Source organism: Seriola lalandi, unplaced genomic scaffold (assembly GCF_002814215.2).
Source record: "Seriola lalandi dorsalis isolate HSWRI2012SDOR001 ecotype SW California unplaced genomic scaffold, Sedor1 jcf7180002054933, whole genome shotgun sequence".
Classification (NCBI taxonomy): domain Eukaryota; kingdom Metazoa; phylum Chordata; class Actinopteri; order Carangiformes; family Carangidae; genus Seriola; species Seriola lalandi.
Window position 1 is genome coordinate 3806468 of NW_019525485.1, and position 27395 is coordinate 3833862.

The following is a 27395-nucleotide window of genomic DNA, read 5'->3' on the forward strand; positions in this document are numbered from 1 at the left end:
TCGACCTGGCAACAAGTTCAGAGTCACCTGCAGCCGGGTCACATTACCTACAACACACAGCAGAGCTAATTGTGTTAGTCGTCAGCAGTTCTTCTTCACTGGCTCAGTCAAGGCTCCCTGCCTGCACCTGCTCTTTCATCATCAGGTGTGTCTGAGTCGAGACCTCTCATTGTCTCTCTCCTTCATTTCTGGAACACAGTAACAGCTGAATGGACTGTTTCAGCAGAGTGCAGCTGTCAGTGTGTTGGGCAGTGTGGAGGCCTGTGGTCTCTGCACTCATCGGTAACCTGTAAGCTGTTACAGTAATGACACCATGGCCTTGTGAACTGTGATGACATCATGATGTTACAACATGAGCCTTACCATATGAACCACATCAAGGCTAGTTGAAATAACTCACCAGCTATCCTCACCATGCTAACATGCTAGGAGGAATAATGTTCACCATGTTCACAAGCTGAGTTTATTAGCATGCTAACATTTGCTGATTTGCAAATTAGCACTAAACATAAATTTGAGGCTGATGAAGAAACAATCTGATCTCTAGGATGAGTGAGGTGGTAACAGACAGACTGACCTGACAGAGCCTGAAGCTTCACTATAATCACTGTGACTGTGACTGCAGAAAGTCCAGTGTTTAACTCACTCCTCACCTGGTGATGATGCTGCATGAAAAGTAATCAGATCATCTTGTGGTGAGGATCAGTGTGTGGTGCGTTGTGCACAGTCAGCCGACAGACCACCATCAGCTGCTTTCATGTTAAAACAAGCAACAACACATTTAACACTGGGATGTGATGAATTCACAACTTTTTAATGGTCCAACAAAAATGCAGAATAATGATAAACTCAAAATACAGTTGAGAAACAAACTTTGAGAGTCAGTAAAAGCAGAGCTTTATTTCTACACATGAAAATCTTTCTTCTCAAAGAAACAATCAACATCAAAATCAAAACTTTAAGTGCTATTAAAGACTCATTAGCACCATACAACATAGAGATACTGAAATAAACAGCACAAAAGAAAAATTTCCCAAACCTGGGTATTACAAACTGATTTGTTTGAAGTGCTGTAATCAGAGCATTGCTCTGTACATAGTGAGAGAGTGACGGACTGAAGAGTCTTGCTCCAAGCACAGCAGCAAGTCCTTCAACATCACCCGGGTCACTCTGTGAACCCCCAGTCTGGTGGACAGCAGCGGTACCTGAGAGCGAGAGAGAGAGAGAGAGAGAGAGAGAGAGAGACACACACACACACACACACACACACACACACACACACACACACACACACACACACCTGCTGCCTCTCAGCCTGGGTTTTTGTATCGCTGCTTCACAGTCATGATTGTGTGTGTCCTGGTTGTTTTGTATATCTATGCTAATTAACTCTTTGGACTGGTTGTTTTAGAGATGTCTTTTGTGGTGGAGTGTTTGCGCCCCATAGGGCCACCCAAGGTTGGGGCATAACATGGAGTATTTGCAAATTTGCTCAATTTCCACACTTTTCAACATAAAATCATCCAATTCAGAATCACTGACACCAAACTGTTTTCTCATAGTAAAATTATAATTTAAAAATAAAAAATAAACAAAGCTTACTGTGGTTATTGTGTAATTACAATAAGAAGTACGTTTATTGATCCCCGTAGAGGAAATTCAAATTGACACAGCAGCACAAAAGAATAGCAGCACAAGGGGAAAAATAAATAATAATAAAAAAAGAGTTACAAAGACAGATGTTGAGAAGCTAGCACTCCTCCATCCCTCTATCATTAGTGTGAGCTACAGGAAGCCCTGTGGCTGAGGAGAGAGAGGCAGCAGGCAGCCGGCTCCACTGGGGGAGTTCAAAGGCAGTGGGAAGTGTGTTCAGTTAACATCTTTAAACCTACAGCCTGCAGGCCCATGACTTAAACACACACAGCTACACACTCAGTGAGCTAAACCTACAGTCGCATCACCTCAGGAGTCAGAGCTGGGAATGATGTCACACGTGACTGCATCACACAACAACAAGCTTGTTGTTGCTGTTGCAAGCAACACCTGCTGATAACAACACAGCTTGTGATATTTTGTGCAACATGTCACAGACAGTTGTATGTATACAACTGATAAACACAATGAGACAGAGGTGCTAATGTAATAAAAAAAAACACAGCTGTCATTGTGTTGAGGCTCAGAGGGGCCATCTTGGTTTTGAAGTCGGGGTTGGTGAGGTTCTTCTGACTTTTTGAGGCAAGGGACATTCCAGTTGAAATTTCTCACTTGGGGGGAGGGGGGAGCACGAAAGAGTGAGACGCACCTCAAGATAGCTCATCACAAACTCGATTACTGGGGAGACTGAACCGGGCCCAGATGCCTTGGACTGGCCAGACTCAGAAACCCAGGATGCTGATAACAGAAGTACGAGAGAACCCACGAACAAGACAGCACTTGCAGCCATAGCCACCTTGAGGTCAGAGGTGAACTCTTTCAAGTCAGATGTGTGTACAAACCCGCGTAACTGAAATATCTGCTACCATTAGGGATTGAGATTTCATCATTAAATAAAAGCATTCAGAAGTCTATTTCGGAACTGAAAACAATCTGGCTGCACACAATGACATCCTGACGGACTTTGAGAAGTGCGCTACCACCCACTCGGATACTCTTTCCACACTTCAAGCCACAGTGGACAGCTTGTCAACGGAGATGAAGCAACTAGTCAAACAATGTGAAGACCTTGAGGTCCGATCGAGAAGGAACAATATCAAGACCATGGGAATACCGGGAGGAAAAGAAGGGCCAAAGACGAGAGACTTTGTTTCCCGACTCCTGGCTGAATCGCTGATAGACCAGGCACATAGAATGAACCGCCAGTGGCCCGAACCAGGAGCCCCACCACGACCCATCATCCTGAGGCTTCACTACTACTATGTTTGTGAGGAAATACTGTGGAGGGCTGAAATATGCATATTTCCAGACTTCCCCCCTTCTGTGGTCAAGTGAAGAGCTGCATTTACCAAATTCAGAGAGATGCTACGAGGAGTACCAGACGTCAAATATGGACTGATGTATATGGCCAGACTGATGGTGACGCACGGAAATGTGAGGGTGTCTTTCACCGACTCGAAGGAGGCCGAAAGCTTTGGTCCGCCATCGTAAACTGCAACACTGAAAGGGACACATTGGACTGATCAAACAATCTGTTGCCGGACAACGTGATGTCCAACCCGACTTCCCACTCCAACTGGAAAAATTATGACACGGACGCTTCAGTGAAACACCAGCTGTACAGTAAACTGTGTTTTTATGTTTGTTTTTCCTTTTTATATAGGGAGGGCTCCATAGATAACTCACTCGAGAGACTAACCATACAAAAGAACTGTGTAAGCGAACCAAGTGAGCTGGGACAGTGTTTACTTCTTATTAACCTGCTGGTCTGATTTGATTTGTTTACATAAGAACTGAGCCTCTTCAAGCCATTAAGATATGCTCCTTGCCCCACGGTTACCATAGCATAACAAGTTTCTAAGAAAGCTGTCTTGCTGCTCTGTGATTTTCGATTAAGGGGAAGATATGTCGAAATTGTGACTACTGGAACTGTCTGTACTGTACAGTTAGCAGTTATGTGTTTTTGTTATGCTTAGATTTCAGTGACTTGATGAGTTATTTGTCTGAGTGTATAGATAAGTATTTACTAAGGTTAACAGTAACAATTTGGAGAATATATAGATTTTGATTTACTGCATTATAATTTATTTGTACATTATTGCAATCCTTATTTGAATACTTCCCATAGTATAAAGGTACTCGTGCCATACTTGTTCTGTTAAGTATTGGCTAGAAATGTTTCTTATTTCTGTTTACATAGAGCTTTTTGCCGAGGGAATTATTCAAGGGTTCAAAGGGAAGGGAGGGGACCCAGCTGTCTTATGCTCCTTATTTGGAGGCCTAGGTAAAACGGATCTTTGCTCTGCAACTCCTTGTGATGCCAAAACAGAATAATGTGAATATGGAAGGAGGGAGAGGGGGTTTGACCTTAGACGCTTCCAATATCATTATCAGGCAGAATTAATGCTATTAAAATGGTCTTTTTACCCTAATTATTGTATCTATTTCAAAATGTCCCGGTGTTTCTGGCCAAATCTTTCTTCAAACAATTAAACTCAACTTTAGTTCCTTTTTTATAGGGCTACAAAACTCACAGAATTGGCAGGAAACACCTTTGCAAATCTAAAAGAGAAGGGGGACTCTCACTCTCAAATTTCTTAGCATGTTATTGGGCCTCAAATATTAGAATCATGACATACAGGCTAGATGACAATGCAGATCCACCAAACTGGTTGAAGCTGGGATTAGAAGCATGCCAGCCTTATTCCTTAGGAGCCATCCTTCTATCTCCTTACACCATTGAAAAATATTGTTAAAAGGGCAATTTAGTGATTCATTGTATGGTGCGTATTTGGAAACAAATTAAATCACATTTTATTCTAACACCCATATCATATGCCCTACCCGTTGCTGGAAATCTGACTTTTACGTCATCCATTCTAGATAATACTTTTAAACTCTAAATAGCCGGCACCCATACAATAGGAGATCCATCAATCCTCATGGGAAATGTCAACTCCCTGGATAACAAGTGTGTTGAACTGGAGGCACTTGCGAAGAACCAGCGAGCATATTAAGAGTGTAGTCTTATGTGTTTCACAGAGACCTGGTTAAACGGCAACACTTCCGACCGTTGTGTGGATTTACCCGGCTTCACTGCAGTACGAGCGAACAGAGACGCCAGAGCAAGTGGGAAGAATAAAGGTGGAGGACTGGTTCTGCTTGTGTCCTTGACTGTACTGTACAGTACTGTTGTGAGCGTACAGACCCAGCACCCTGATCATTCATTGCAATATCAGGGGATTTTAACCAGATCACTCTCACCTCTCATCTGACTGGCTTCACTCAGTGTGTTGACTGTCCAACAAGGGAAAATAAGACACTTGATCTGTTGTATGCAAATGTCAAGGAGGCCTACACTGCTTCAGCTCTACCACCACTTGGCAAATCAGATCATAATCTGGTTTTTCTTCAGCCTTCCTACAAGCCCTGTGTACTGAGGCAGGCGGCAACCACCCACTCATTCAGGAACTGGACCCCAGAGGCTAGTGAGTGTCTAAAAGACTGTTTTGAGTGCACAGACTGGAATGTACTGTTGGAGTCACAGGAAAATGATAAAAGCAAGGACCCTGACCTTGATAGAATGGTTGAATGTACAACGGACTACATTAACTTCTGTATAGACACTGTAATACCAGCAAGGACTGTATACTGCTTTCCAAACAACAAAACCTGGATCACCAGTAACATCAAGACCCTCCTCAACCAGAAAAAGGGGCCTTCAAGGATGGGGACAGGGAGAAGCTCAGGTGTGTGCAACATGAGCTGAAGAGGAGATTAAAGCAGGCGAAGGAGGACTACAAAAAGAAGAGAGAAAGCTGCAGCACAACAACACCAGAGGTATGCAAGGGGAGAGGACCATCACTGGCTATAAAGAGAAGAACAGCCAGGCAACATCAGGTGATGTGGACAAGGCCAATGAGTTCAACCTGTTCGGTTTGACACAGCCTCACCTGTTCTCTCTCCCACTGCTTCAGCTGCAGCTTCTCCTACAGCATGTCCTTCACAACCTGAAACTGCAGCTGCAACTCCCTCCACACTGGGGTCAAGTCTCCTGTCCTTTACAGTGGAGGAGGTGAGGGCGGAGCTCAAGAGGCTACGTCCTGGAAAGGTAACAGGCCCGGATGGTGTGTGTCCGAGGCTGTTAAAGGACTGTGCAGCCAAGCTGGCTGAGCCTCTCCGGAGGATCTTTGACTTAAGTCTACAAACAGGGAGGGTCCCGGTCCTGTGGAAAACATCATGTCTTGTTCCGGGTACCTAAAGTAGGCCGTCCATCTGAAATAAATGACTACAGACCAGTGGCCCTCACATCACACATCATGAAGACCTTGGAGCAGGTGCTTCTCCTCCTTCTGAGGCCACAGATTGAACATGCTCTAGACCCCCTACAGCACGCCTACAAGGAACATATTGGAGTGGATGATGCCGTCCTTTTCATGCTCCACTGGGCCCATTCTTACTTGGATGAGCCATGTGGTTACATGAGTATTATGTTCATTGATTTCTCAAGTGCATCTAACACCATCCAACCCCCCATTCTTGAAGACAAGCTGGAAGGGATGGGGGTGGATCCCTGCTTCACATCCTGGATTGCGGATTACCTGACAAGACGACCAGGGTACATCAGGCTGGGACAGTGATGAGCAGCACTGGGGCTCCACAGGGGACTGTTCTGGCTCCGTTCCTGTTCACCCGGTATACGGCTGACTTTAAATACAAGTCCTGCCACAATCCAGAAATACTCGGATGACACAACTGTTGTGGCGCGTATCAGGAACGGGCAGGAAGAGGAGTACAGGGATCTGACGATGGCCTTCAGTGAATGGAGTGACAAGAACTGCCTCCTTCTGAACACCTCCAAGACCAAAGAGATGGTCATGTACTTTCAGAGGTCTACGCCCACCCTTCAGCCAGTCAACATTCGAGGGAGGGACTTTGAGGTGGTGCACACTTATAAATACCTAGGTGTGCACCTGGACAGTAAACTGGACTGGTCCCTGAACATGGATGCCATCTACCTGAAGGGTCAGAGCCGGCTCTTTTTCCTCAGGAGGCTCAGGTCCTTAAATGCCTTGCAGTGAAATGCTGCAAATGTATTATCAGTCAGTGGTGGCCAGTGTACTCTTTTATGCTGCAGTCTTCTGGGGCAGCAGCATGTCCGACATGAACACAAAGAGACTGGACAAGCTGGTAAAATAGGCTGGGTCAGTGCTTGGCAGGAGTCTTAGACAATACCAACAATCCTCTCCACAACATTCTGGCAGGACAGAGAGGTAGCTACAGCTGCAGCAAACATCTCATCTCACTGCACAGCAGAACAGAGAGGTTCAGGAGAACCTTTGTTCCCACTGCCATCAGGCTATACAATACATCAGCCAAAGAAAGTGGACTAATCTAATTATTATTTATCTATTTATTATTAACTATTATTATTATTATTATCACCATCAACAACAACGAGCTAATCTATCTATCTATCTATCTATCTATCTATCTATCTATCTATCTATCTATCTATACATACATACATTGGGGGTGTGTTGAGCTTGTTTACACAAATACAAGAAAGTATAAATTACCAAGGAACGACCTCTTTAGACTTTTGCAAATAAGAGATTACATTAGAACATTTCTGCAGAATTTTGAGACTTTTAGTGGCTCTAGTCTTGATGAATGCCTTCGACTCTCACCATGCTCAGAAAAACTTTTATATCTCGTATATATGACACCTTACAATCAATTGGTCCCATTGACTCCACTCCTATGAAAACAAAATGGGAGGAAGAAATGGGCACTAAAATCTCAGATGCTCAATGGAAAAAAGATGCGAGACATTGTTTAATCCAATTTAAAATCTTACACCGTCTTCACTATTCTAAGGAGAAGTTGCACAGAATATACCCTGAAATTTCCCCTACATGCAACAGGTGTTCTCTAGCTGATGACACCCTGCTCCATAGCTTTGCCCTATGCTCTAAAGTTCAGAATTACTGGTTCAATATCTTCAATTTAATATCCCAAATACAATTAGAACCAAAAACCCCTTACGATCATCACTGACCAAAAACATCCTCTCTTCGGCCATGTACCAGCCAAAAGCCGCCTTAAGTCCAGAAAAAGTTCCCTGAAAAGTGTCCCACCCCTCGGAACACCGAGCACAAGCAGTGAAAGAGTCACTCGGTGGGAAAAAGACTTGATAACCTTCCACCAGAAACAACAATGGAGCTAAAGGCGAGCGAGGCACTGCCCCCCGGAGCAGACACCAACTACGCAATGTGGAAATGCTGAAACAGATTAAGATCTGGTGTTGGACGTGCAAAAGACACTCTCGCCAAATGGGGACATCTGAATGATGGGGACACCGTGTGTGACTGTGGCACTGAACCACAGACCATGCAGCACCTCCTGATATGCCCCCTGCTGGAACAGCCCTGCACAGCATCGGACTTAGCAGAGTTTAATGAGAAGGGACAGAAATGTGTTCAGCTGTGGCTGAACCACATCTAGCCAAGCCTTGTAACTAAGTGTCTTGTGGACACGATAAGATGAAGAATCATAAGTGTATCTGATGACCTAAATAAATTTAGCAATACGCAACAGTGTTTCCTATCTTAAAGCCTCATTATTGCAAAGAAATTGCATCTTACGCACTGGAAAAAAAAAAGAGGTCCCTAATATTAAGATATGGCTTAATGACCTTACAAATACACTTCATTTAGAAAGAATAAGGTACACGCTTCTGGACAAGCTTCAGTATTTCAACAGGATTTGGGCACCCTTTATTCACTTCCCAATGAGCTGGGCGGGATTGATGGGGGGAGGGAGGGTGGTGGTTTATTTTGTCTCGCTTTGTTTTTCCTTCTCTTGTTGTTATGCTATGTTTTGTGTTCTCTCTTTTATGTCCAAGTAAAAGAAGCATGATGTCATATCATTGTATGCATAGCTGTCTACACATTTAGATGTCTGTATACCCATGTATTTAATTTATATAACCATGCTTGAATAAAAAATTATCTTGAGAAATTTCTCACTGGGAAATAAGCCATTGGTTATGCTTTCCCCTTAATAATTAGCAGCAGACAGGTAAGCTTTTTATGTGAAATACCTGCAGTCCAAAACTGATTCTGACACTGTGATCAGATGTTAAGAAAGTATTTATGAATGTTTTATGAATTATTACTGTTCCTGATGCTTCTCCACCATCAGCTGAATATCAACTCAAGATATTCAATGCTGAAATAGTCAATTAGAAATAAAAGAAGTTCCACCTGTCCGTCCAGGTGCTTCTCTGGCTGTGTTTTTAACAGAGCTGAGAGAGCGGTTGTACCCACCTGGCTCTCGGTGTGCTCCACAGGTCTCTTCCTGCGAGGGCCGATGGCAGCCAGGGCAGCCAGGTTGGCCTCTCTCTGCTGCAGCTGAGCTTCTTCTATATGCTGTAACTGAAGACAAAGAATTAGTTGAAATGTTGTGAATAAAGAGCTGCAGACATTTGATCACTAGAAATCAACCTGGGTGAACATGTTACATACTGGACACCGACTGAAGAGAGGGGAGATCATTACTTATTTACTTTCTGGGTGGGAGTTAAATGAGAAGATCGATACCACCGTCGTGTCTGGACAGTAAATGTTAGGCCAACAACAGCACCTGGTTAGCTTAGCTTAACATAAAGACAGGAAACATTTGATAGCCTGGCTAGGTCCTGGGTCTTGGCTTCTCTGGAGAGAGAGAGAGAAGCAGGTTCTGTTTAGTAAGAAGACTCCCAGTTTTAATTAGCTGTTCATTTGGTTCGCCTGGTTTTTATTTAGTCAGTATAATGTTCAATTTTTACATCAGTACAACAACAGAATCATGTCACCCTCATCACTCTTAACTCTGAAAAATCTACAATAATGTATCTCTAAATTTGTTTTTCATCCCCCCTGACTGTTACTTTTAACAAAAACTTGAAACTAAGAATCTGTGTCTTCTGGACATTTCATTTATAACCTGAGTAAGATCCACAGTCTGCTAGAAGGAGGATTCACACCAGTGGCAGCTGCTGGTCTTATAAGGAGGGGAAGCTCATTTTTAGCCTACATCATAAAATGTGTCCGTTTATTTATATGTAAGTTCGCAGAGTGACAGAAGAGAGTCGCCAAACACAACGCTAGTCGTTTTTAACAAAGACAAAGTCGCTGAGGATCAGTAACGTCTCCAGCTCCGAACAACGGAATGAAAAACTTGAAACAATTCTCCGGTGGATGCTTATACTTCAAGATCGATGATTCGCTCATTTCACTGTCAATCAAAAAGGGACTCAGCCTCAGACAGATCATCCAATCATCATGCAGAAGCCAAGCGTCCGGGCCAGCCCACTGTCCCATAGACCCCCGGAGACGCTGAGCGTCCGATGGGCGGGACAAAGCCCAGCATTTATCCAATGACCGTCTAGTTTCGCTGCAGTGGAACAACCCACTCTGTGGCGATGCGGGGATGAATCAGAAGGAAGTCGTATCGGTTACCTGTGATAGTAGCTGATTCTGAACAAAAGATGAACGTGTTCTAGCGCATATTTAGTCAATGAAATGTTCACACAACAGAACATATTTGACCACTTATTTTGTTGACATTTAAGGGGAAGCTGAGCTTCCCTTGCAGTCTTAGAGCAATCGCCACTGATTCACACTATGAGGCAAAGACAATGCATGAGGTGAACAGTGACAACTACATGAAATTAATTGTTGTAGCTGCTGTGGCACACATTATGGAGGACATTGAGGCACTTCAGATTCTTCTCTGAGTCGTAACTCAGTCAAATCTATGTACAGAGACACGACACATGTATTGTATTTTAAGGTTCAGTGTGATTTGTCCTGTGGATCATATCATATCTCCCATCATGAATCTAAGTCCAGGAAAAATCCTCCCCCTAACTGCAGGACTCACCTCAGAACCATCAGGTACTAACAGTGTGTGCTGAACAGCTCACTCAACATGTTTCAATGATGCTAACTGATGCGAACTGAAGGGAACACTTAAATCACAAATAAGATCTTGATGAACTTATTGAAATTATTCAAGTTGAAAATCTTTACTGATGTACATTGTATAATTTGTTGAGAACAAAATGAAGTAACAACAGTCAATGGCAACCAAAATCATCAACCCATTGAGGGCTGGATTGAAAATTGAAATCACAGGCTGATCCAACTTGCTTTCAGCATGGCAACACATAATGTGACCTGACAATTCTGGTGTTCTCTGACGAATGCCAATCAAGCTGCATGGTGCTGGGCTGTGAGCACAGGTCCCACTAGAGGACGTGGGGCCCTCATGCCACCCTCATGGAGTCTGATGATTAAGTTTAACCTTCATTTTTTTGAGCAGTGTATAAAGAGATACAGGATAAACAGCCCAGAGCTAAATAAATCCACATCCTGTTTACATCCCTCAGTCTTATGGGAGGTGAAGCTCCAAAACCTAAACATGATGATCATCCAGACAGAAGTCAGAGGGGATAACTGAGAGTTCCTTGTTGATCTGAGCTGATAGTTATTATATTTCATACATCAGATGTAGGAAAGTATAGACACTTTGGGCAGCTGCCCTCCTAGCAAAACTATCACAGGTGAATTGTAGCAGCCAATCGGCGGGCTCCTATCCCAAATACACTCAAGAGATGTCACCACAAAGAGTGTTGTTGTTTCATTATCTGGGCGATTTAAGGTCGCCTGGCTTGAATGAAAATATCCCACTGTCCTATTCTATGCAACACGAACTCTGGGATATGATGTGAATGTTTAGTGAGGTTTGTTTTAAATAGAAAGGTCCATCTCATGTCAGGCTTCTTCTGCATCTGTTCTCAATGCTACAGTGTGATCACTTCATGACTAAATGTTTTACAGATAACAGTTTGGTTGGTTGCTGGTCAGAAATTGTGGTTGGGGTCCTGCTTTTGGATTCATGATGTCAGAATTTCATAAATCTTCTATCACCCAATCATAGTTAATCAAGTGTTTAACCTTGTTAACATCCACATGATGTTTTAATAAATACAAGACATATGATGAATGAAATAATCATCAACACCATGACTGAGTGTTTCCACCTTGAACTGCAGGGAACCAATGACAGTCTAATTAAAACCGATTCAGACAGCCAGGGTTTCATACATCGCAAACCTAAATAACCAATCCTTTCACCTTGTGGGGATGAGGGGTGGGGGCTAAATAAACCTGAAACCTTGTCAATACAGAGATAGTTAGCATTAGCACAACCACTAACACTGTGTCAGCCACTGCCAGTTACAAGCTAACATACAACATAAACAAATAAAAGATGCTAACTATGCTAACCGTTCTGATCTGTCTGCTAGTCTCTAGTTCTGGTCTCAGACTCCTCATCTGAGTCTGGGTCTGACTGAGGCTCAAACATGTGACTGAGTCTCTCTGATGTTTCCTCCTCTAACCATCTTGATACTCTGCTCTTTCACCTGCTCACCTGGAGCAAGCAGGTGGTGGGCGGGGCACAAGGCCTGATCCAGATTTCTCAATCAGGAAGTAAGAGGAGATGATTTAAATATGAATCATAGCAGAAGATTTGACAGAGTTTAAAACTGGAGTGGAACTTTAAATTAAGTGATGATCCAAACTATGTAACCAAGATCCAAGGTGTGATAAACCAAAGTTATCCTTTACACCTGAGATCTGTTTGTGTGACTACAATATAATGTGTTCAGTGTCTGAACTTCCCCAGCAGGAGGAGAAACACGGAATCACAAGTGAAGTTTATCTGTTAAAATTGGTTCTTTTTTATTTTATTCAGACACTTCAGAAACTTCTGGGAGCATGATGGCTGAGAGGCACACACCAGCCTGAGCAGGAGTACAAGGCCTGCATGGTGTTACCGCCTCCGTAAATAGCCACACTGCAACTGCTTCCTTTCATCTGCCCTGCTGGCAAAAAACATTACACAAACCAGCGCATTACTAAATGAACAATTAGCATGAAAAATAGCAGGGGTTTCAAGAGTTCCCAAACAACGCTTCTCAGGAGTTTACATTAGAAAAAGGTCATGAGCCTTTCTCTACCATAGAGAATCGAGATTATTGATGTGGGGGCATCGGGTTGGATTTCTCTATTCCACTGTGTGAGTTCACTCATTCACACAAAGTACCAAAATGTCCAAACGTAGATTTGGACCAACACTAACTCCTCTCTTCATGAAGTTGCTGACTCAGCTGTGATCAACATGTTGGAGGCTGCAGTCAATGATGCTGTTCTATACTCAGTCATGTTTCTATTATTTTGTGCATCCCATTCAGATCAATGGTGGCCGGCTAAATAAGAACATCACTCTCTGCTACCTGAAGGCATTTAGAGATGGAGTTTTTTTTTCTGCTTTGGTTTTGCGTCTTAACCTGTCAAGGTTTGTCCAACAGAGGGCACTGGTTGGTCTTGGTAACACTTTTTTTTTTTAAATTCTTATGATAAAAATCTTTCTATTATTATCTTTGTAATTAACACTGCATATGTTTTTACCTCTCAGATATTGATCCTTGGTTACCTGCTTCACTGAACCTATCATTTATCCTGAATAACTGGTTATCTCATTCGTGGATAATTTTTTTAATAAAAGACATCAGATGTTTACTTTTCATTTCCACTTATCATCAGAGTCTCTTCACATTATTCTGAGCTGCAGTAATAAAGGAGAGTGTAAAAACATCAACACTGTCAGGAATCCTGTCGGGAATCAAACTCACCTGTTAAAATACAGCTACCACACTCATTATGTATTTAGTGTGTTAATCTATCTGTTGGTTTGTTAAAACCAGAGGAAAGTGTGGAACAGCTAAGGGACTGGACTAATCAATAAATATATCTATTGATCTGTATTACTGGTAATTTCATTATGAACTGTTTTGTCCCCGTCAGGATTCTGTAGGAATGAACACTCAGTTTTTCCAGTGATCTGATTGGTCAGTAGTTGCTGCCGATAAGTTTTCATCCGATTGTCTGTGAATCATGTTAGCTGTGCAGTGCGGCTTACCATTATGATCTGCCCTGGTTAAAAGTGAACCCGCTGTGTGATACCTGAAAACCTGAGTTAAAGGTTCTGTAAACGATCAAAACTAATGCTTAGTCGCCACATCTCCCCCTCCCTTCACATTCTCAGTCAGGTGTTATGATACTCAGAGAAATCGTCCACTAAACACACAACAAGAAGCTAAACTGAATAAAGTTTTCCTTTGAACACGAGAGCCAACAAAAACAATCCAACCCTAGCAATGCTGACAGTTAGCCAGCTAATGATAGCAACATTTGCCGAACACATTCATAACATGGGTAACAGCAAGTTAGCTAATGTTATCATGCAATTGTATCTGTCACTAATGAAAACGGACAAGTAATATTTTGAACCATCAAGTTAGTGACACACGTAGGAGAAGAAATAACATTTCTGAGTCAAGCTGGACCCTTTTGCAGCTGATAGGGGTCTCCTCTCTGTAAACCCAGACCAGTATTGACACCACAGTCAGACTGGGAAACAAATTCAGTCTTGGACTGATCCACTGCGGCCGGCCGCTCAAATGACACTAACTGAGCAGGTAAACACAGTCTTGATGGTCCAGCGGTTGACCAGGATTTGAGCTAGTAGTCCTCATGTCCAGTCCACCTGTGCTCTGGTCTCATCTCTTTCTTTGTATGAGCCCTTTTTAGAAAATTCTCACCATCTCACCTGTGGGCGGGGCCTGCGTCATAATAGACATAGGGAGGGCAATCTGTTTAACAGGATGGACTAACATGCATGCGAGTCCAAACTCAGTACCATAACAAAGATTACAAACATTCTCTATTCACGATGCCATCATTCCACTATATCTTCAGTCATGGGCAAAAATATTGGCACCCCTGCACTTCTTTCAGATAATGCACCATTTGTCCCAGAAAATTGTTGCAATTAAAAATGCTTTGGTATTCACATGTTTACTTCTTTTGTTTGCATTGAAACAACACAAAAAAGCATAGAAAAAAAGTCAAATGTGATATCATTCCATACAGAATTCCAAAAATGGACTGGACAAAATTATTGACACCCTTTGGAAAAAGGAACTGAAATCAATCGCTTCCTGTAACCATGAATGAGTCTATAACACCTCTCTACTGGAATTTTGGACCACTCATCTTTTGCCCTGCTCCAGGTTTCTCAGATTTGAAAGGTGCCTTCTCCCAACTACTGTTTTGAGATCTCTCCACAGGTGTTCTATGGGATTTAGATCTGGAATCATTGCTGGCCACTTCAGAACTCTCCAGCACTTTGTATTAAACAAGTTCTGGGTTGTGTGTGGAATGATGTCAGATTTGACTTTTTTTCCCTTTACTTTTTTTTGTTTTTCCAATGCAAAAAAAAATAAACATGTGAATACCAAAGCATTTTGAAATGGTGCATTATCTGAAAGAAGTGCGGGGGTGCCAATATTTTTGGCCATGACTGCATATATTGACAGTAACACTAATCTGGCTTCATGGTGCAGGCTCGTTTTCCAGACTTGAATATTGTAGTGAAGCCTGAGCTCATGAGTCAGTGAGGATGTGTTAATTAACAGTTAATCTAACAACAAGGCTGGAGAAGAACACACAGAGAATTAAAGATACACACCTCTTTGGCCCTTTGCTTGAGTTGTTGAAGCTCTGGATCCTCAGTGTGTGAGCGACTCTGATCACAATCATACACACACACAAACACACGCACACAGATCAGCTACAACATTAAAACTGTTCTTAATTTCATATATGTATATATAAAAACATATTGATCTTGTTTTACACTCTGTATCTGAGTTAGAGAAGAACATTTCTCAGTCAAACTGCTGCTTCTTTCTGTCAAAACTCACTCTTGCAAAACGCTGCAGTCTCTCTCTCTCCTCTTCATCTTTCCTCTTCTTGTTCAAACTCTCCACTTCCTCCATAAAGCGAAGCTGAGACCGTACATCACTCACTTTGGCATACCACAGGTCCTCCTGTTAACACACAAACACATTAACTAGGTTGAGGGGCCCTGTTTTAAAACAGCTGAGAGGCAGCACTCAGCAGTTCTCAGACAGTTGTTGTATTTTGGTGTAAGACCTATATACACTGCTCAAAAAAATTAAGGGAACACTTAATCATCACAGTATAACACCAAGTCAGTTAACTTCAGGGATCTCAATCTGTCCATTTAGGAAGCACAAGTGATTGTGAATCAGTTTCACCTGCTTTTGTGCAAATGAAAGTGACAACAGGTGCAGTGGAGAGACAAAAGCAAGACAACCGCCTAAAATAAAATGGTTTTACATGTGGTGGCCACCGACAGTTGCTCTCTCGTGATTCTTCCTGACTGATTCTTCTCTAGTTTTGTGTTTTGCTAGTGTCCTTGTCACTACTGGTAGCATGAGGCGGTACCTAGTCCAGCTCCTCCAGGATGGCACATCCATACATACAGTCGCAAGAAGGTTTGCTGTGTCTCCCAGCACAGTCTCAATAGCATGGAGAAGATACCAGGAGACCGGCTGTTACACGAGGAGAGCTGGACAGGGCCGTAGAAGGGCATCAACTCAGCAGCAAGACCGGTACCTGCTCCTTTGTGTGAGGAGGACCAGGAGGAGCACTGCCAGAGCCCTACAGCATGACCTCCAGCAGACTACTGGTGTGCAAGGAGACAACCCTGAATCAGCATTGAGGAACCATGGAGCAGTTGCAGGACGAAGTAAGCAGAACGCTGCTGATGTGGAGAAGTCCGAGCTCATCTCTCTGTGCGAGCACCTTAAGTGTAATGAGCCAGTAGGAGGGTTTGCAAGCCAAGCTCGACATGCCCTCATCAGGTTGGCAGAGGAAACTTTAGACGACAGAAGAGGAGACAGATTCAGAACCAATTTAACAGTTTCTTCAGCGTCTGCTGTCTTTTGTGAGTTGCCTCAAACCGCCAAGTTAAAGTGCATCAGATACTGTACAAACAGGGGCAAGTTAGTTAGACACCACTAAAGACAAGTATCAGAGATTCCAGCAGGAACAGAATTAAGCCTGACGGTGTATAGAGGAGGAAATTGGGGGGTTAGTAGGGATGGGTACCGAAACCCAGTATCAAACAGGCCATGGGGCAAAATTTTTAAAGACCACAGTATCGATAAGCTCCAGCAGTATCGGTTATGCTTTCAGTACTTGAGAAATTAAGAAAATAGATTTCCTGTTTATATTGTGACATAAAAGTTCTCTTGCACATTTTATCTCACCAACTCTGTTTCTGATTAAGACATTCGTCTATGAATGATGCATTTTCACTGTTCCCAACCCAGAGGAGATCTCTCTCTCTCTCTCTCTCTCTCTCTCTCTCTCTCTCTCTCTCTCTCTCTCTCTCTCTGAGTGAGGGGCGGGGGCAGCTTTGTGTCATACGCCAGAGCAAAGTGCAGCACAGAGACGCAAACCCTGCTCTTAGTGTCAATGGCAGAGAGAGCTAAACGTTTTTTAGTGTGGTTCAGACTTTTGCATGTGAGAGCGGAAACATGAGCGATCTCTGGAAACATCCAGTGAAAGTCTGTTACACACAGACGGAATAGTGTACAGTTTACAGTTTTCGCCCAACTAGCTTGTAGTTCATCCGTCCTTGTGTCGTGTGTTCTGTATGCTGCAGCCTGGAGCCACATAGCCATAACCAATAGCCATCTGACTGTTTTTTCTTAAAAAAGGACAAAAAAGTACCGTTTGATTCCAGATAGATAAGTGGTATCAATAAAAGTAGTAGTACCATTAAATTCTTAACAATACCCATCCCTAGGGGTTAGAGGAAAAACTGAAAATAAAAACATTACAGGACACCGGGACAGCACCTGCACAGCCAACCACATTGCCAGAGGTGACACTGAGGCGGGAGTTTCGAATCTTTTTGAAGCAGGTCAGAGAGACAAACTATCCTACACAAGTCTCATCAACCAAACAGAGTCTGGCCAGCGTGAAGGACATTCTGAGTCTGAGATTTGGTGGCATGAGGGCCCCATGTCCTGTAGCGGGACCTGTGCTCACAACCCAGAATCATGCAGCTCGATTGGCATTCGCCAAAGAACACCAGAATTGGCTGGTCTGACATTGGCGCCCCATTCTCTTCACAGATGAGAGCAGGTTCACACTGAGCACATATGACATGTGTGAAAGAGTCTTGAGACGCCGTGGTGAACGTTATGCTGCCTGTAACATCATCCAGCATGATCGGTTTGGCAGTGGGTCAGTGATGGTCTGGGGAGGCATACCCTTGGAGGTGGAGACCTCCATGTCATAGCCAGCGGTACCCTGACTGCTGTTAGGTACCAGGATGAAATCCTCAGAGTGATTGTCAGACCTTACGCTGGTGAAGTGGGTCCTGGGTTCCTCCTGGTGCAGGACAATGCCCAGCCTCATATGGCCAGAGTGTGTAGGCAGTTCCTGGATGATGATGACATTGATGGCATTGACTGGCCTTCATATTCCCCTGACGTTATGTATCGGTACATCCGAAGCTGCCAAGTACCACCACAGACTGTCCAGGAGCTCACTGATGTCCTGATCCAGGTCTGGGAGGAGGTGTTCCTTTAATTTTTTTGAGCAGTATACGCACGCGCACGCACACACACACACACACACACATACATACATATATATATATATATATATATATATACATACATATATATGTATATACACATATACGTATATATACATATATATATATATACACATATACGTATATATACATATATATATATACATATATATATATATATACATATATATACATATACATATATATACATATATACATATATATACATATATACATATATACATATATACATATATATACATATACATATATATACATATATATATATATACATATATACATACATATATATACATACATATATATACATATATATATATATATACATCTAATCCATTCAAAAGACAAAAGGTGATCCACTGCTGTGGCCTTTGCTCAGGGTCTGACTGCTGTACCTTCAGGACTGTCTTGCGGTGCTCTGCCATCACAGCGAGTCTTTCCAGCAGTCCACGGAGACACTCCTGAGTAGCATGAGAAACTAGAGCAACCACCTCCGGACCAACATCAGTTACTCCCAGTGCCTGCCCTAACACAGGACACAAAACATCTGGCAGTAACACCGAGAGGTCTAGTGCTATGTGTTCAAGAACCCGAACACAGCTATGACAGGCTTTAGTGATGATCACATCTTCAAGTGCTTAAAAATGTATATACATTTCACCTGGATTATGTGAATCGAATGAATGAATGTGAATATTTTATTTAATCCCTTGAAGAATAAAAATGGCAGAGCATCGTTCCGGTGCGCTCTGGCAGCACTACACCTATGTTAATACCATAACGAGAGTCAAATACAAAAACACATTATAGCTAAACTTGTCTGGGCATTCCCATAAATTCAAGTTAAAAATGGTAAAGACTCAATACTTTATTAAATAAGATTTTAAAAAATATGAAAAACAGCTGAAATTGTGGCTGTTAAACTCCTGTCTAGTATGAAAGGTTAATTAAAGCTTTATAGTCAGAATGTTAAAAGACGTGTTGAGCTCTGCCTCAGTTTGCCTCCTGTACCTGTGTGAAGGATTCTGCTGAGTACTGTGTTAGGTGAGAGGAAGGGCTGATCCTGGCACGACTGCACCACAGAGCCAACCATGGTGGTCAAGATCTGTGCATTCTCCTCCCTCAGGTTCACTCCAGCCATGAAGGCTACGTCATTAATGTCATCATCTTCTCTGGGAAGGAAACACACATGTGCGCACACACATGCACACGCACACACACACGCACACACACACACACACGCACACACACACACACACACACACAACTGTTTAACTTAAAAGTCCTCACACTTAAATTTGAGTGTAAAGAAGTGAACGTTATGTGTTACTTGTAAGATCCTGAACAGTCCTTGAATGCAGATTTTGTAGAATGAGGTGGATCCTGAGTGAAAGGCGGCCTCATCAAAAAAGTTCCTATAAAAAGAGAAACGAGTTATATAGAGAGAACACCTCCAGAGACTAAACCTGGTAAAAACACCTGTATCTGGATAATGACGTCTGCTCACAGGGCCTTTGTATCTATACCTAGTGATGGAAAACGTGTTCAGATACTTTAAGCAAGTAAACATACCAATGCAGCAATATGAAAATACTCCATTACAAATAAAAAAGTCCTGTCTGAAAATACTACTGAAGTAGTACTTACTACTGAAGTAAAAGTATTAAAATGTCATTCAGTATAAAAGTAATGGTTTGATCCTCTGACTGATAATATTTTTATATACTGTATAACATCATTAGATTAAAGGTGGAGTACACAACTGTTAATATTTGGACTCAACAGCAAAACAAATACACCACTTCAGGGCTCCTTCAGAAGCTCCGCCCCCCAAATTCATGGCTGTTGCCCAGGCAACGACACAGTGATGGAATCCAGAGCATCTAATACAGCGTGGCGCTGGATACTTTCTCTCATAGCTGAAGCAAAACAAATCTTATAATATAAAACATCATCAAAACAAATGACAAACACAAACACCGCACCTTGAACACAAACTGTAAACTAGTTAGAGTTAGTTATTTAGACAACTGCAGTGACAGAGGAGAGGACTGCAGTTTTGAAGCTAACCTAACAAGGAAGGTTAAAATAACCTAGTATAGCATTTATAATTATGCATCCAACCTAATAAATCTACTTTGCTAGCAAACGTGTCTTTTCAGTTCTAAATGGCTATAAAACCCTTTACATACAGACAAATAACATGATACAGAGAAAACAAAGAGACAAAAGACTGTAGCTACTTTGCTGCTGCTAAGCTAACATGGAGAGAAGAGGAGACAGTTTCCCAGAGCCAGCACACTTGCTACAGACAGAGATACTCACAACTCTCCTGCTACTACAGCTAACATCATACCAACAACACATCTTGGCAAACTATAAATTCAACCAAACGTCCATGAACAATAATTTGATGGTACCGGACACACAGATGTCACACCAGTACCTACATGCTAACTAAACAATCGGTATTAGCTATGACAAACATCAGCAAATGCTACAACACAATGTTGACCTATTGACTCTGTGAAACATAGCAAAGCTAATGTAACCCATAGAGCAGAAACAAACAAACAAACCTCCACATTCCTCTCCATAATAGTCAGACTGGCCATTGGGACCACAGAGACAGATCCCTGTCAGTCACTGTCCAAGCCCTCTCTGTGTGCCTGTCATTTGGGGTGCATCACTACTTCCATTCTTTAACTAAGTGTATTCATCCTCCTTGATCTAGATCAGTCGGACTTTAAGAGTAATCACTCCACTGAAACATCTCTGTTGTCTGTGACAGAAGCTCTAAGAGCAGCACCTTCTCTTTGCAATATAATCCACCTCCTTGGGTCCTATTATCCACGCACATAGCTTCTTATATCACTGCTATGCAGACGACACCCAAGAATACCTGTCATTCCCTCCAGACGACCCCATGGGCTCTGCGCCGATCACAGCTCGTTTTTCTGACATATCCACATGGATGAAGAAACGTCACATTCAACTAACCCTCTCTAAGACTGAACTCTTAGACTAGGAGATAAGTATAACACTCTCCTTGCATGTGCAGCTCAACTCTTCAAGTGATCATTTTCCACGCCTGTTACCTGTGAAGTGTTTTCCTGACTGGATCACTGTGTGCTTGGGGTTGGGTCTGTTGCTCTTAGATAAGTAATTTCTGGACGGGGTTAATGCAGTCAACCCAGGTCTCAGAATCACTCCTCGAGGTTGTTGAATAACCTGCATTTTAAGAGAAATCATTAAGCATTATATTCAAGTGTTATACAGTTGACACCCAGCTCTTCAATTCTACTGACAACATTGATGAACACATTTCAGGAGACTGGACATCTCATAATTCGAAGCAATTAAATAAGAACAACAGTTGACTTTTTATTACTGTGCAACATTACCATTAATTTAAAGCGGCGTCTGTGTTTTGATGACTCAAAGTCCAAAATTCACTATGTTTTAGCTCCGTTTTTGGTCTCTACCAACTCCTGAGGGAAATATGTCTGCCTGTTGTTTATTGAGCAGTTAGTGTGCAATGGGTTTTTAGAGGCTGCTGCCGTGACGTGACGTGATGAGAATGGAGAGAGTGAACCAAAGAGAGAAGCTGCAGTCGAACAGATAATCACTGAACTGAAAGAAAGCTGAGGGGAGATGCAGATACAGCTACTTACTACTACCAGAGAGCCCTTTCAGTTTTTCACAGTGTCATTTGATTCAGTGTTAATGAAAGATATTGATTATAGCCACTGTAAAGTGCATGTAAACACAGTTTCTGTCCCTAAACATCACTCTGACTGCTCACCTCATTAGACAACCCTTCTTTACCTGCTGGCTGCTCTGGAGGGTTTGTCCTGTATCAGTGATGGACGGCTTCATGCTGGAAGTACTGGGGTTGCGGGCGGAGGTTGAAGCCTGTTGAATAAATAACTGAGGGTCTGCAGTAAGACGACGGACTGCAGGAATACTTTTCTAGAACCAATAAGGGAGAGACGAGAGGAGAAAAAATTATCAACTAAATTACAATTTCATAGGGACATTTTTATATGAACTACTTGGAGTTAAAATAGAGCTCTGGTCAAAGATGTGATGAAAGCATTCAACACATACTGTAGCATACAATGACCACACAGTAAAAGTCTTCAGTCTGGAGTTTGGTTCATTTTTGAATCAGTCTGAGATATTTCAGAGACTTCCTGCAGAAAACCGCCATGTTAGATTTCTGGTCACCTTGAGGAAAGGCACCAAGCACGGCTGTGGAGTGGACTTCAGCTCATGATACAGCTGCTCTGTAAACTCCTCTGCCTCTAGCTTCCCTTCCTGCAGGTAAAACAGTACAAATATCTTAGGAAGTAAAACTCAACATGTTTTTATGTTACCTGGAATGGTTGTTCAAAACAAAATAATATGAGATGATAAAGTCATAAATGAAAATAAACATCATGTAGCTACAAATGGGCAGTCGAACGTTTTAGTTATCCAGTCTCTTCTAGAGTAAGTCCTGTAGATCTGATACATGTAGTCCTGGGTCTCCTCTAATTCAAGAGACAAGCAGAGTAAAGAATTTCTAATCCAGGTCAAAACAATGAGAAAACTAAAAGGATTTAGATGGATAGATTCATTCTTTATTGTCATTGCATAAAAAAACACAACAAAGTCGTCTTGGCAGCATATTTGCTTTCCACTGACATTCTTCCATGTATTTTAGATAGTAAATGATTTCATTGGTTGACTTCTCTACTATGCGAAACTAGCTCCTGTGATGATGAACAGGGGAAACATACCAACAGACTCCTGACCAGCCCCCTGACGTTGTTAGCCATGTTGGCAGACCTGGAGTCACTGGAGGCCAGCTTGATCAGAGTCACCAGGAAGTTTTTGCACTTCTTCACACTTTCCAGAGTCTCCTGCTGGTGAGATGTCAGTTAACATTCAGTTTACTTACTGTAGCAAGGGAAACATGTAGGATCAAAGTAGGTCCTCAGAAACAACTTGCACATCTAAGTACCTCAACCCAAGAAGTCCACAATCTGTGGGACGTCACTGGTTTGAACAGCAAGACATACACCACAACTAATTGTACACATCTTAATAAATATTTCCTCTTCATTTACAACATGACATTACTTCCGGTGTTTTTAAATGAAAACCCAAAATTAAAATTAAAACCAGTAGCCGTTTTTTAATGTGATGCTGATTGGTGTGATGATACCTGCAGAGGGGGATGATAGGTTTATTGGTCAGTTGGCCAGGTGAACAGTTTCACACTGACGTGAAGAGGAATCCAAACAGAGGATCAGAGCTGGACTGGTTAGGCTCACCTGACTGAACGTGGTTGGAGGTTCCTTTATCGTTTCTGTGACAGCCGCCTGCATGCGAAGCTGGCTCCCCCGCTCAGAAACAGCACTCAGGGTCTGGACTACAGCCGGTTTGGGAGCTACACTAATAACCTGAACAACAGAACATAAGCTGTCAAAACTACAAACAGAAGCAGATAAAACTCACCAAGGCTGAGATGAGAGGTGGACTGGTTAGGGTACACTGTTGAATGATATACACGACTTGCTCAATTTGTGTCCAGCAAGAGGACCATGTGATAATGAAGCTAGTAACTGAAAGTAATCTCTCATTCAGCATTTCTTTCATCATGAGCCATGATCCTGAAGGTTAAGGTCGATGTTCAAAGACAGATCAGCAGCTGATACAAGAAACTGAAGCCCTGGTCATTTACACAGCACCATGAACCATACCTGTGGCAGAGCAGGTATTTCCGTCATTGTAACGTGGCTTTGTCAATGAACACAAAACTCACCAATACTCTTAACTGAAGTCATTGTTTCTCCTCTGTAGTTCTAGCATCTATTTGTCGTCATCATTAATAACATCTAGTTATGGAGCTTCCCAGTACTGTGTGGATCAGACAGACTTGAAAATTGTAAAAACTATTGTGTTGCTCCATGTATTTTGGCAGTCCCTAAATAACATAAATTACCTTTTTCTTTATTTTACAGCAGGTTCTCCATCATTATTCAGTCATCATTATCTTTATTAATGACAGGTGAAGAGATTGATTAGCAGTAACAGTTGTACCTTCACAACAGCTGTCTGGACAGGCGCTGGCTGCAGACTGGTAGGGGCCGCCATCGTGATCACTGTCACCTTCTCATTGCTTTTACTTCCAGCTGCTGTAGACACCTGGGGCCAGTTGCACAAAACACCTGAAGTTAAGATTTTCCTTAAAGTTTGAGTTAAGGTTTCCTTAAAATAAAAACTGTTGCACAGAACACCCTCAAGTCTTCTCCTTAAGGTTTCATTAAAACCTTCTTGGTCATTAATGATTGCTCGACAGTTTTATCCTGGAGGACCTTTGCAGTTAGTTTTAAGTGAGGCATTTCATGTCTACAGAACAGCAGCGCCACATCATTCACAGAGTTTCTGCCTGAAGTGTAGTTCCTGTCGAAACAAGGGGAGGAAAACCCACTACATGAAAGTCTCTCCTGATCGATGAAATCCTAAAAAAGATATCAAACACCCCTGAGGGATTTAGTCCTCAACATAGAATATTGGCTCTCACAGAAACCAAACCCCTAAACACTGCACCCAAATCCGGAGCAAGATCTGGACTGTATTTTTGATGATGGGGACTGGGAATCACTATGCGAGAAGGCACTTACCTTCTCATTTAACAATATTAAACAGCAGTTTAATATTATCTACAGAACTTACTTCACACCAGAAAGACTCCATAGGATAAATCAATCAATCAATCAATCAATCAATCAATCTCAGAGCTCTGCCCAAGATGTAAAATAGAGACAGGTAACCTTATTCACATGTTCTGGAAATGTAATAAATGTAAACATTACTAGTGCTTGATATTGGAGATTCTTAAAGAGATTACTGGGTTTGAGATCCCTGGTTTACCTATACTAGCCTTACCAGGCGACATATCTGATATCCCTCTCACCAAAAGGAACAAGGTGTGGTTTAAAAAACTGGCCATGATTGCTGGCAACAAATGCATCGCTTTGTCATGGAATAGCAAAGACCCTCCCCCTGTCTTTATGTGGTTTAAAGAAATTTCCTATACAAGGCATCAGAAAAAAATAATGTTTAACCTCAAAAGAGAAGAGAACCACATCTCTATGATAAATGCTGGGCTGATTTTAGTAGCTAGTAGCTACATGGGTAATATTTCACAATCTGCTGTGGGCTGACATCAAGATATACTTGACACAGGCACATCGGCATCAGTATTAGATTAGATTAACTTTATTTATCCCACAACTGGGAAATTCATTTACCACAGCAGAATAATAAATAACTATAGAATAAACATCTATGGAAATATACAACAAAAATATACCAAATATACACCAATAAATACAATATACACAATACACACGACATGTACATGAAAAAGTGCAAGTTTGCACATGGTCAGTGTATATGTATGTATATGTTGAATTTTTGTACCAATGTATGGAATTTATGTTAACCTCACTACATGCCCCCCCCTTTTTTTTTTAAAATCTTTTATCTTTATTTAATTTTTTTTCACTCCACTGGTAACTGTATTTCTGTCCCTTTGTAATAGCTCCTGTCTGGTTGGAGTGACTGGCTGAAGGGATTACTTTAACATGTACATTTTTGTCTCGTATATTTATTTTTATTTTATTATTTTCAATTATTTGTTTGTTATTTCTCTCTTTCAATATCTTTGATGTTTTACTCCTATGTTTTCCCTTGTAGACTGCTCTGTATTTTGAAAAATTCAATAAATAAATTGTTCCATATAAAAGTATCAAACTTAAGCACACACACACACACACACACACACACACACACACACACACACACACACACACACACACACACACACCTTATGGGTCAGAATTCTGGGTGCTTGACCACTGGCAACTCTTGGTCCCTGCTGAGCTTGTGCCAAAGCTTGCTGGGATACGAGCATCAGCTGTCCACTGTCACTGCGGATCAACATCATACCTGCAACAGTTAGGACCTAAATCACTTACTGCTCTAATGAACTGATGATTTGTCAGAGAGGATTCTGGGTAAAGTTCATGTATGTTCATTGTGGACCAACCATAGCTCAGACCTGTTGTCAGTGACTCAGAGCTCCACATAAACAGTAATACATACACTGGATTTAATATAAAGATAACTAATTCAAGATGTGACAGTGGCTGAGTCTGTAGCGATGAGTTAGATGAATACAGCCATCACCAGTCAGGGCTTGTCAGTCACTCTTGACTCACCTGCTAGACAGAGGCCTGCTGGAGCTCACCTGGGGGTATGTGGATATTGGCTGGGAGTTGAGAGGCAGTGGTCTGTGGCAGGCGAGGGGCTACGGCAACTGGCTGTGGAGCTGCTGTCCTGGGTACAGTTATCACCACCGTCCTCCCTGGGGTCGTGGCCTGGTTCATGGGGGCCACCTGGCTCAGAGCAGGTTTTGTTACCTGTAGTTGTCTGTTAGCATTGACTCCTCCTGGGGTGGCTACCTTTGCTACCACGACAGAGGGAGAGGACGTCTGAGGCCCTGGAACTGATGTAGGCTGCTGGCTCCGACCAGTGGGGAGGACTTTAGGTGGGGCAGGGGCAGAGTCAGTCTTTGAGAAAGCTGCAGCAGTGGGTGGGTGCTGTATCGCAGAGATCACTCCACATTTGTCTGGGTACTGACCTGTTTTGACTTGAGCGGAGTCTCCATCCCCCACTGCCCCACAGGATTCCAGGTTTTGGGCGTCAGTGACCAAGTTATTTTTGGCCATAATTTCTGAAGAGAAGAACAATGTGATTTTACACACAAACAAAAATAAAGAGTTCGTTTTTTTCTATCTGCTGTGGTGGATTCATACAAACTGAAGAAACACAATTTCCAGGTGGGGTTACGTCAACAGTAGACTTTTCTCTCTTTAGTTTCATACGTGAAGTTTATGTTGTTGTTTCCTCAACATGAACAGACCGGTTCACTGAGCAGCGGTCAGTGTTTGTGCTGTGGACCAGGAGCCGACACAGAGTCGGTTGGTTCCGGTGGACTACTACCGTCAGGGCTACACTGGAGACAGTCACCTGTATCGGTCAGAGCCACGAGGAGAACAAGCGACGTGTTG

General features: G+C 42.4%; 1 protein-coding gene across 1 annotated transcript; it reads right to left on the bottom strand.

Annotated features, from left to right (window-relative positions):
• Positions 1-830: 830 nt before the first annotated feature.
• LOC111644430 (transcription initiation factor TFIID subunit 4-like) lies at positions 831-27054 on the bottom strand. Its single transcript, XM_023393306.2, has 15 exons — positions 26573-27054; positions 26150-26271; positions 24358-24462; positions 23589-23717; positions 23052-23174; positions 22498-22587; positions 22096-22239; positions 21366-21498; positions 19598-19682; positions 19279-19439; positions 18663-18793; positions 15533-15658; positions 15298-15354; positions 8985-9092; positions 831-1205 (listed from the first exon to the last, which is right to left on the bottom strand). The coding sequence occupies exons 1-15, from the start codon at positions 27051-27053 to the stop codon at positions 1077-1079; spliced, it is 2124 nt and encodes a 707-aa protein (XP_023249074.1). The 5' UTR covers position 27054; the 3' UTR covers positions 831-1076.
• Positions 27055-27395: the final 341 nt, after the last annotated feature.

What these genes read in the sequence shown, in the direction of transcription:
- LOC111644430 (XM_023393306.2), bottom strand. Translation starts at nt 27,053, where the DNA reads ATGGCCAAAAATAACTTGGTCACTGACGCCCAAAACCTGGAATCCTGT. An exon ending in GCTTGGTGCCTTTCCTCAAG is followed by an intron (nt 22,240 to 22,497) that starts GTGACCAGAAAT and finishes TATTGGTTCTAG; the next exon opens with AAAAGTATTCCTGCAGTCCG. An exon ending in GACTGTTCAGGATCTTACAA is followed by an intron (nt 19,440 to 19,597) that starts GTAACACATAAC and finishes TTTCCTTCCCAG; the next exon opens with AGAAGATGATGACATTAATG.